The following is a 12,370-nucleotide window of genomic DNA, read 5'->3' on the forward strand; positions in this document are numbered from 1 at the left end:
TCTGGCATGTGGGTCAACGTGTACTTGCTTCTCTAGCTTTCTTTCCCTTCCCCTTGATTCCCAGTTCCAACCAATTCTTGCTGTGTTCCTGTCTTTTCCCTTATTCTACCAACAGCTACCCATATTCTTTTCCTCAGTCTATCTGCATCTATCCTGATTACACTTACATGTACCATGTACTAAACTTGTCCTTTTCAGTCTGATTTCTTCTGATATTTTCCTCCTCCTCCAGTACAATTATGCCCTAGGTTTCTGCATACAAGTTCACGTGGTCTCTTTTAGGAACCAACATTTTCTTCAGCATTTTTCTCTCTTATTTCTCTAGTTGTCCTGCACTATGTCTTAGGTGTGTGCCTGCAGATTCTTTTTAGTCTATATAATTCTGCTCATACAAAATACTGATCTCATCTTCTTTAACCTCTCTATTATTCCCTCATTGCTCATGCTTATTCCAGGTATTTAAAATTTGCCCAGTTTTTGTTTGGGCCTTCTAATCCTCAGTGGTATTCAGTATATTTTTAGCACAATACTCATTGAACACTTGTCACTTTTTCTAGATAGTAGTGTACATTTTGTCAGGGCATATACACAGGAAACTTGTTGGCAAGTCATCTCCTGTCCTTCAAACAACAGCTATGCCTTTAATTGGGTGTGAAAATTTATAGTTTCCACTTATCCGGATTCGCCATTTGACAGTCCAGAAACATTCCATTTGTGCATCTGTGTGACCTACCACTAACAGTGTCTTCTTTGCTTCTGCTGTTCTTCTGCAAAGTGAATTTGTACTGGGCGACACCAAAACCTTTCTTAATTTCCATGGGATGTTTCTTCAATTTATTGAGTTTGTCTTGCCTGCTCTCAAACCACTACCAGTATGTGGTATCCAAGTGAAATTATACATTAGGGAGAAACATTGTATTACCTCATCTATTGTATTCAGTGACTCAGCCAAACTTGTTGACACTATATAATCAGATTTATGGATGTCCATCCTATTGCATAGACAAGGGGGGCTTCATCTGATGGTATACATGAGAAAAAAATATCGCCACAGCTGTATCTTAAGAATCCTTTATTGTCTCACACGACTAATTTCAGCTGCACATTACCATCATCCTCAGACCCCACCACTGCCAAAATAGTACTAGATTTCCTTGGTGCATTTGTTGTGAAGTCCTTTTAACTAGCACACATGGGCTAGCAGTCATCAGGTGTCTCCTGAATCATCTCACATACAGTAGCCTACTGATTAATTACTTCAGAAATAATTTCATGATGTACTATAATTTTAAAAATGGTGCTTTCTTGTGTAAATGAGGGGATTCACGATGCAGAAGAAAAAATAGTGTCCTTGTATTTTCCTAAATTTGTAACCAGCAAAATTCTATTGGTTCTTGTAGTTAATCTAAAACTGTAAATTCCACCCTAGTCAAATTTTAAAGCATTATATAGTTCTCAAAATAAGGTTTATTTTTACTCTGCTTTTTATAAGATCCATCCCTACCATGAAAGAGTGTTTGTTGTGAGTTTGCAATGTAACCGCATCTGTGTTAGAGTCAGTAGTTGGAGATCATTCAAGTAACATCTTGTAACTGAGTCTACCAGTTATAAATGTACATTGTTCAGATCAAATTTTGTGTCCTGGAGTTCATTCCACAATTATATAACAACTGTAAATGATAGTTAACTTTTGTGGTGAATTTGTATGTGATGATGGTGCTGATCTCTAACAGTGACTTGCAATGGCAGTGTTGATTAATGAAAATGAAGTCTTGCTGTGCACTTGTGGTTAATTTTATTGATTCTTTCAGTTTAGTGAGAAATAGCAACAGCTGTTCTAAGTTATGTGAAATTCATTTTGTGGCTTTTGTTGATCAATTATTTGCCACACTTAAACAATAGTTAACTACCGCATCGGTGTTAAGAACAATTGGCGAGTGTGATATATAGCTATCTACTTCTATCAAACTGAAGTACATGATATCTGAATTGACCATAAACAGTAGTTCATACAACATCAACATGGTATTAAAGCGTCTGAATTCCAAGTTTTGGTGTGGACTAGTTCTGACAATAGCCTCCTTTTCACAACCAACCTTCCAGCCAGTTTTTGGAGGCGCTGGCTACTGAGGATAGCTCCACAGGTATACTGGGTAGGCTATAACTTCCAGTGTAGTGAATCCAATCGCTATTTTGACATGATATGTTACAGACAGGCACAATTAAAAGACACTTACACATAAGCTTTCAGACACAGCTGTCATCAGAAAAAGGAGAAGCATATACCACTCATTCCCACAAGCAAGCGCACCTCAGGCACACATAACTGCCAACTCCAGCAGCTCGGACCGGAATGCAACAGTCTTGCGAAATGAAAGCAGCAATCTGGAAGAGGGTGGAGAAGGGGAAGGGACAGCAGTGTAAAGGGGAGGAGGGGGGGGGGGGAGCGGAGGATCACTGTCTGGTGGTGTGTGCAGGGACTAGACTGCCAATAGGTGCAGCATCGGGAGGTTGTGGGGCAGGGAGGTGGAGAAAATGGAGTGGAAAAGGAGAGGAGAGGGGAAACATGGGTGGAGAGTGGCAGACAAAGAGGATGGAGACAAATATAGGGAAGAGGTGATAAAAGAGATGAAGTGATAGGACAGAGGACGTGGAAATTGTTCGGTGGAGGGTATTGGGACAGTATGTTACTGTAGGCTGGGGCTGATAATTACAAAAGCAGAGAATGTGTTGTAAGGATAACATCTGCGCAGTTCAGTAAAGCTGGTGGTGGAGGGGAGGACCCAGATGACTCCGTTAGTGAAACAGCCATTGAAATGAAGCAGCTGGGTTGTCTATTTTGTTCTTGGCCACAGTTTGGCAGTGGCCATTCATCCTGGTGAACAGCTGGTTGGTAATCATTCCAAAATAAAAAGCTGTGCAATGATTGCAACAGAGGTGGTATGTGACATGACTGCTTTCACAGGTGGCCTGGCCCCTGGTAGGGTAGAATCAACTATGACAGGACTGGAGCAGGAAGAGCTGCATGGATGAATTGGACAAGAGTTGCACCTGGGTCTTCCAGAATGGTATGATCTTTGTGGCAAGGGGTTGGGATTGGGAGGGGCACAGGGAGAGACTAGGATGTTGTGGAGGTTGGGTGGGCAACAAAACACCACTTTAGGGGTGGGAAGGATCTCGGGTAGGATGTCCCTCACTTCAGGCCACGATGACAGGCAATCGAAGCCCTGGCAAAGATTGTGGTTCAGTTGTTCCAGTCTGGGTGGTACTGGGTGTTGAAGGGGCATCTCCTTTCCAGCAGCCATGTCATATACCAATACTGCTGCAATCATTGCACAGCTTTTTATATTGATTTGACTACCAACCAGCTGTCCCTCAGGATGAACAGCCACCACTAAACTGTGGACAAGAGCAAAGTAGATGGTGGTACAATATGCAGCTGAGCACAAAATGCCCGAGCCATCTGGAGCCTCCTCTCCACCACCAGCTTTTCTGAACTTGCAGATGGGAGTTATCCTTACACAACATTTTCCACTCCAGTAATTATCCTGGCCTCAACTTAAGATAATACCCTGTCCCAACAACCTCCACGCAACAGTTTCCATCTCTTCTGTCCTATGACCTCCTCCCCATTCTCATCTTCCACTTATTTTGTTTGCAGCCCTCCTCCAACACTCCCGCCCATCTTTCCCCGCTCCTCTCCTTTTCTGCACTGTTTTCCCCGCCTCCTTAGCCCATAACCTCCTGATGCTGTATCTGTTGGCAGTCCATTGGGACATTAAACCTTAATCATTCAACACAGTAAGAGACCACCACACACACCCTACCTGTACAGCTACACTGTTCCAGCTGAATACACAATGCCATGACAGCAGTTCTGCACATATAATGGAGTGTGGGGCTGAGTGGAGTGAGGAGACAAGGATTAGGAGGGAGAAGTGGCAGGTGCACAGGATAAAAATGTGGCACACCAGCATTGGTGAGTTTGTGCAGGACACAATGACAAGAAGGAGTAGATTGGAAAAGGAGGGGAGGATACAGACCAGAGAATGTGGGAAGGCTTTAGTGCAGATGACTACAGGAAAGAAAGTAATGTTGCAAGAGTAATTCACCTACATTATTTAGGAAAGCTGGTGCTGTGCTCAGCAGTATATTCTGCCACTGGTGCTCAATGCTGCACTTACACAATTTGGTGGTAGCCATTCATTCAGGTGGACAGTTGGTTGGTGGTCATGTCCACATAAAATGCTGTGCAGAAATTGCAGCAGAGTTGGTATACAGCATGACTACCTTCCCTCATCCCAGTCCACCAGCAGAACTGCTGTCACTGCATTGCATTTTCAGCCAGTATAGTGTAGGTGCAGGTGTGTATGTGTGGGGGGAGGGGGGGGGGTCATACACACACATGCCAGCAAAGTTTGCAGCCTTTATTCCTAAATTATTTACATTCTGCCTAAACTTTCCACACCCTAATCATATTGAAAGGATTTGCTAATGAGGTGGTGCATTCATCATAGTCGACAATAAACTCAAATCCACTGAGACAGAAATTGAAGCTATGATGTATGGGCAAGACCCACTATCAAGGGTGGGTATTAACTTACAACTAGATCTTTATATCAACCATCAGACTCACCAGCAGGTGCAACAGAAAACTCTATGTCGACAGTAGTGCCAGGTGGAACTTACGTCTTTAATGTGCTGGCATCAGCACAACGAAGACATGAAGAGGCCATGTGGTAATACATTGAATAATATGAGAGCGGTTTTAAAAGTTCTTGGAATCACCATGAGAGGTCAGCACTAGCGCAACGAGTTGTTCACATGATATTCATTGGACTGTTGCCTGTAAACACGTGCCATGTAGTGATTTGCGAAGATGGGGAAAAAAAAAAAAAAAAAAAAAAAAAAAAAAAAATCGAGATTCGAACAGCGATTAAGTACTTCATAAAGAAAGGTTTGAAAGCAAAGAACGTTCATGCTGATTTCCAGAATAGACTGGGGGACTCTCCTCCTTCATATTCAACTGTTGCCAAGTGGACAAGTGAATTTAAATTTGGTCGGGAGAGCTTAGATGATGATCTGCGCAGTGGTCAGACAAGATGTCTCACTACTCCATAAATCATTGCAAAAGTGCACAAAATGGTCATGGAGGATCACCAACTGAATGTGTGTGAAATTGCTCACACTTGCCAGGTGTCATCTGAAACGGTATCTCACATTTTAACTGAAGAATTAGAAATGAAAAAATTATCTGCAAGATGGGTGCTGCTACTCTTGACACTGGGTCAAAAACGTGTGAGAATGGACATATCGTAACAATGTTTGGCCTGTTTTAGGAGAAACGAACAAGATTTATTGCACCGGTTTGTGACCACAGATGAAACTTGGGTACACTACTATACCCCAGAGACAAAACAACAGTCAAAGCAGTGGAAACATGCTGATTCTCTGCCACCACAGAAAGCAACGATAATTCCTTCGGTGGGAAAGGTAATGACATTAGTTTTGTGGAATGTGAAGGGCATTCTGTTTGTAGATTATTTCCCCATGGGGTGCACAATTACTGGAGGATACTATGATAACTTCCTGAACAAATTCCAACAAAATATATGCAAAAAAAGGCCAGGTTTGGCAAGGAAGAAAGTCATCTTCCATCAAGACAATGCACGCCCACACATATGTGCCATCGCCATGGCAAAATTACATGTACTAAGGTATGAACTGTTGCCACACCCACCTTATTCACCTGATAGGGCTCAATCAGACTTCCAACTCTTCCCAAAACTGAAAATTTCTCTTGGAGGATGAAGATTCACTTCAAACGGAGAATTGATAGCCACAGTTGACAACTATTTTGCAGGCCTGGAAGAAACTCATTTTCGAGATGGGATCAAAGCACTGGAACATCGTTGGACCAAGTGCATTAATCTACAAGGAGGCTACATTGAAAAGTAAAAGAAGTTTCAGTGATTTAAGCACTTTTTTTTTCTATTCTGTTCCGAGAACTTTTCAAACCATCCTCATAGTTTCTGCCTGTTAGGCAACATGGAAAGGGACTGGTCCAAAATACAGTTGCCAATTATCCCAGCCCACATGTTCTGGCTGCACAGATACTGATGATTTGCTGTCACCATACCATGAGAGTTCTGCATACTATCCCATAAATGACTGTTATGAAAATTGAAGATACCACTGAGACAGAAATTGAAGCTATGATGTATGGGCAAGACCCACTATCAAGGGTGGGTATTAACTTACAACTAGATCTTTATATCAACCATCAGACTCACCAGCAGGTGCAACAGAAAACTCTATGTCGACAGTAGTGCCAGGTGGAACTTACGTCTTTAATGTGCTGGCATCAGCACAACGAAGACATGAAGAGGCCATGTGGTAATACATTGAATAATATGAGAGCGGTTTTAAAAGTTCTTGGAATCACCATGAGAGGTCAGCACTAGCGCAACGAGTTGTTCACATGATATTCATTGGACTGTTGCCTGTAAACACGTGCCATGTAGTGATTTGCGAAGATGGGGAAAAAAAAAAAAAAAAAAAAAAAAAAAAAAAAAAAAAATCGAGATTCGAACAGCGATTAAGTACTTCATAAAGAAAGGTTTGAAAGCAAAGAACGTTCATGCTGATTTCCAGAATAGACTGGGGGACTCTCCTCCTTCATATTCAACTGTTGCCAAGTGGACAAGTGAATTTAAATTTGGTCGGGAGAGCTTAGATGATGATCTGCGCAGTGGTCAGACAAGATGTCTCACTACTCCATAAATCATTGCAAAAGTGCACAAAATGGTCATGGAGGATCACCAACTGAATGTGTGTGAAATTGCTCACACTTGCCAGGTGTCATCTGAAACGGTATCTCACATTTTAACTGAAGAATTAGAAATGAAAAAATTATCTGCAAGATGGGTGCTGCTACTCTTGACACTGGGTCAAAAACGTGTGAGAATGGACATATCGTAACAATGTTTGGCCTGTTTTAGGAGAAACGAACAAGATTTATTGCACCGGTTTGTGACCACAGATGAAACTTGGGTACACTACTATACCCCAGAGACAAAACAACAGTCAAAGCAGTGGAAACATGCTGATTCTCTGCCACCACAGAAAGCAACGATAATTCCTTCGGTGGGAAAGGTAATGACATTAGTTTTGTGGAATGTGAAGGGCATTCTGTTTGTAGATTATTTCCCCATGGGGTGCACAATTACTGGAGGATACTATGATAACTTCCTGAACAAATTCCAACAAAATATATGCAAAAAAAGGCCAGGTTTGGCAAGGAAGAAAGTCATCTTCCATCAAGACAATGCACGCCCACACATATGTGCCATCGCCATGGCAAAATTACATGTACTAAGGTATGAACTGTTGCCACACCCACCTTATTCACCTGATAGGGCTCAATCAGACTTCCAACTCTTCCCAAAACTGAAAATTTCTCTTGGAGGATGAAGATTCACTTCAAACGGAGAATTGATAGCCACAGTTGACAACTATTTTGCAGGCCTGGAAGAAACTCATTTTCGAGATGGGATCAAAGCACTGGAACATCGTTGGACCAAGTGCATTAATCTACAAGGAGGCTACATTGAAAAGTAAAAGAAGTTTCAGTGATTTAAGCACTTTTTTTTTCTATTCTGTTCCGAGAACTTTTCAAACCATCCTCATAGTTTCTGCCTGTTAGGCAACATGGAAAGGGACTGGTCCAAAATACAGTTGCCAATTATCCCAGCCCACATGTTCTGGCTGCACAGATACTGATGATTTGCTGTCACCATACCATGAGAGTTCTGCATACTATCCCATAAATGACTGTTATGAAAATTGAAGATACCACTCAGCGTGAAGGTGGCCTCAACTGTGAAAAGGATGGATGACACAAATCCCAGAACTGTAGTTGCCTGGTGTGAAACCAGTGACAAAACTGCTGCTGATGTGGAAAACCTGTTGAAAGTAAGTCCTGCATGTGCTGTAAGTGATAAGGATAGTAACAATTGTCACGGGGAATGTTCCACAACACTGTCGTCCGGCTTAGTCTATATTGGCAGACCAGCTGTCTAGCACTGATACGGTGGTCACCTTCTACAGTGCTAATCACATTTTCCTCCAAGTCCGGTTTCTGAACATTTCAAGTATGTGCTTCATGTACTATGGTCAGTAAACATCATTGTTTGGTAAAACATTCCATACTCTCCAAATTGCTTTGTGAATACGAACAACCAGAAAATTTAGGTAATAACAAATATCATACAAACTGAACTAAAAATTGAGAAAAAAATTTAATGAAGATGAATAAACTCTGGTGTCAATAGCAGTTCTTTTTATGATAATTCAAATTGATTTGTAGGTTTGCTAGTCTAAATATTAATAACGTTAAACATTTGTGAAAATATTGAAAATCTTGAGGAAATATATTTAATTTGTGATTCACAGCACTACAAACAGCTTTTATTTGTTTATCAATCACAACAGATTAGACATGACAGTTCACACTATTTTGCTGTTTCACATAATTCAGCAAGCGAACGACTGTGGAAGGTGTTACTCCTGGTATGCGACTAGCAGCGGCGATCTGAAAATATGAGACAACACTTAACATTCAAATGAATCAATTATTTGATAAATTTGAAATCAATAGTTTGCTTACTATTTTTTAAAATATCTATAGTATATCCCAGGTTACAATTTAATGAAACATAGTTACATAATTTTAAACACTACTATTATGTAACCCCACACCATCAAAATAAAAAGGAATGCTCTGGATCCAATGTTAAAATACATTAACTAGAGTAATTCACATCACACAGGGTGGGCGCGTTAAAGGAGGTCAGAAAATATTTACAATAGCACAAATGCAGGATTGACCGTTATTAATGAATATTACAGAAGAGGCTGGAAATGGTCACCACTGACAGTGATGTGGCGCTATGCTCCATTTATCAAAGTGTGAGACATGCGTAAGAATTCTGCATGAAGGATAGCAGCAATAGCATTTTCAATGTTCCACTGTGGTGCTTCCAGATTATTTTAGTACATCTGACCCTTCAATTTGCCTCACAGGTAAAAATCCCAGCAAGAGGGATCAGACGACCGAGGTGGCCAGAGGAGATTGTACTATCTCTGCTCTCCTCATCCAATACTTCATACAATCATGACAAGACAGTAAATACAGTTGTGTGCTGTTGCTCTGCCTTGTTGAAGATATCCACACAATCATTCATCTGTTGTGAGCTGATCCACATATGGATTAAACAGTTTCTGAAAATACCGGTCAGCATAAACACTTCAGTAAAAGAATCATATTAAGATGTGGACACCAGACATTGCCCACCAAACAGCAATTGTCAAGAGTATGGAATGGCTCTTCAAGGTACTGATGGGGATTTTCTGATACATAATGGAGCAAGTTTTAAGAGTTTACATACCCTGACAGGATGACCAGAATTCATCTGAAAATGTACTTGGAACAGAGCATGCGGGAGATGCGCTTGTGACAGAACCAAATGGTGCATCAAAATCACAGTTTCCGTCATTTTCTGCGATGATGCGCAGTTCTCCAGATCATTAACAAGAATCACTTCTGCATCAGTCTTAAAAATATTTCCCGGGTCGTTTTTAACAAACAATGGAAAATCCAGGATGGAATGTAACAATATTATGAAGAGAAAAGTTGCTACTCATATAGTGGAGATGCTGAGTCGCAGACATGCACAAGAAAAAGACTGTCACAAATAAATAAAACTTTTGGCCTTTAAGGTCTTTCTCAACAAACGCAAATGCAACTCGCACACAAGACCAGTCTCAGGCAACTGAATCAGCTGCCTGAGACTGCAGTTGTGTGTACGTCTATTGTTGACGAAGGCCTTAATGGCCGAAAGCTTTATTTATTTGTGACAGTCTTTTTGTTGTGCCTATCTGTGACTCAGCATTTCCAATATATAAGTAGCAACATTCCTTTTCATAGTATTGTTACATTCCATCCGGGTCATTTTTATTTTGACCACCCTGTGACCATAATTGATCCATTTTATGTGATGAGCACTTGCACTGAAGTTGAAATCACACAGCTAATTCAATAATTAACTTTCCAACATTAACTGAATTTTCTGTCAGTGTTTGGCAGAACACGATAATAACATTAAAAAGGAAAAAAATGCTTCCTACTGTAGTGCAAAATTATTTTTATTTGGTTATGAACTGGCTTTCGGCTTATCAAGTGAATGTCAGAAACAGAGATAAACATGATGTTTGACACACACACTGGTATTATTTGTACAGAAGATACAAAAAATGATGAAGTGTTTACATACAAAAATATTACAATAATTAAGAGGTAAACAAAGTTTTTATGTGGAGATACAAACAACAAATGATGGGAAATAAAATGAGTTTACAGTCTGAATCTGGGATTTTTAACAAAAAGTTAATTTAACAAGGAAGAAAACTGAAATTGAGTCTGATCACTTAATACTATGCTAGCATTCTATGAACAATATACACTTTTTCATACTGCTTGCAAGTGATTTCATATACACCACTCTGTGCCAAGAGTTCAGTAGAAAAGACAAAATACAACCCTTGCCACAGAATGGTGTACGAAAAGTCACTTGGAAGCAGTGTGAAAAAGTGTGTATTGGTCAGTCAGGTAGAGCTGTGGCAATTCGGTTATGTGAACATTAGAGAAGCTGGTGATTAAGGAAGAAAGATTCGACCTTTGCTGATCATCTTTTAGCAGGAAACAATCCATATTATGTAGAAAGTTAAGTTTTACACTCTGTAAAAAAGATGACCATACTCAAAATAATGGGAATCAACAAACGCATGACACAGAATGCCAGCCTAGTATTAAATGTTTAGACTCAATTTCCATTTTCCCCCTTTGCTAAATCAAGTTTTCATTACAAATATTAGATTCAGACTGTAAATTCATTTTATTTCTTTTCATTTGTTACATGTATCTCCATATAAAACTTTGTTTGCCCCTTAATTAGTTAACTTAGTTATTGTAATCTTTTCATATATAAACACTTTGTCATTTTTCTATCTCCTGTACAAATAATGTCTGTGTAAGTTGCACATCATGTTTATCTCTGTTTGTGATATTCAGTTAGATTAGATTAGATTAATACTTGTTCCATAGATCATGAATACGACACTTCGTAATGGCGTGGAATGTGTCAGGTTAATAAAAGATGTCTGTACAAGATATTACATTACACAAAATATTGCATGACACTAATGTTGAAGTGGTTTTTTCCCCCTAATTTATATCTAAAAATTCAGCCAATGAGTAGAAGGAATTGTCATCTAGAAATTCTTTTAATTTATTTTTAAATGTTAGTTGGCTATCTGTCAGGCTTTTGATGCTGTTTGGTAGGTGACCAAAGACTTTTGTGGCAGCATAATTTACCCCTTTCTGTGCCAAAGTCAGATTTAACCCTGCATAGTGAAGATCATCCTTTCTCCTGGTGTTATAGCAATGCACACTGCTATTACTTTTGAACTGGGTTGGATTATTAACAACAAATTTCATAAGTGAATATATATACTGTGAGGTTACTGTGAGGATCCCTAGATCCTTAAATAGATGTCTGTAGGATGACTGTGGTGGGCTCCAGCAATTATTCTGATTACACGTTTTTGAGCAATGAATACTTTTCTACTCAACGATGAACTACCCCAGAATATGATGCCATACGAAAACAGTGAATGAGAGTAGGCATAGTAAGCTAATTTACTGAGATTCTTATCACCAAAATTTGCAATAACCCTAATGGCATACGTAGCTGAACTCAGACGTTTCAGCAGACCATTAATGTGTTGCTTCCAGTTTAACCTCTCATCAATGGACACACCAAAAATTTTTGAAAATTCTACCTTAGCTACCGACTTCTGTTCAAAGTCTATATTTATTACTGGAGTTGTGCCATTTATTGTACGGAACTGTATATACTGTGTTTTATCAAACACCTCAAGAACGCCTTAAGCTGGGAACCAGTTCGTGACCAAATAAATATAATTTTGCAGAACATCTGGAACTGTTTTTCCTTTTTAATATAATTACCTTTTTCTTTTGCCTTACTAAGATGTGATGGTACATACCTTGCAGTATATTCTGTGTACACACCTATGAAATTTCAATTATTGTTAACACATTTTTCAACAATACATAAAATATTTAGGAGGAGATATTTACAGTGGATTCAGGGGTATAATTAATTATTTTTGAGTTGGTCACACACATTGTAGGACTTTTTAAACATTTATTTATTACTGCTCAGTGCGATAGAGTAACACAACAGTTAATGTCTGCCTTGAAGATTGCATTTCTGTATCTTAAGACCCC

The 12,370-nt window shown here is 39.6% G+C and overlaps 1 protein-coding gene across 3 annotated transcripts in view; it reads right to left on the reverse strand.

Moving 5' to 3' along the window:
- Positions 1-8,401: 8,401 nt before the first annotated feature.
- The window catches only part of LOC124782429 (protein MTO1 homolog, mitochondrial), a 91,170-nt gene continuing 87,201 nt past the window's right edge, over positions 8,402-12,370 (reverse strand). For all 3 annotated transcript variants that reach the window (XM_047253941.1, XM_047253939.1, XM_047253940.1), the window contains one exon: positions 8,402-8,593. In XM_047253941.1, the coding sequence (XP_047109897.1) occupies positions 8,495-8,593 (99 nt within the window). In that variant the 3' untranslated portion in view covers positions 8,402-8,494. The remainder of the gene's footprint in view (positions 8,594-12,370) is intronic.

Source organism: Schistocerca piceifrons, chromosome 1 (assembly GCF_021461385.2).
Source record: "Schistocerca piceifrons isolate TAMUIC-IGC-003096 chromosome 1, iqSchPice1.1, whole genome shotgun sequence".
Taxonomy (NCBI): domain Eukaryota; kingdom Metazoa; phylum Arthropoda; class Insecta; order Orthoptera; family Acrididae; genus Schistocerca; species Schistocerca piceifrons.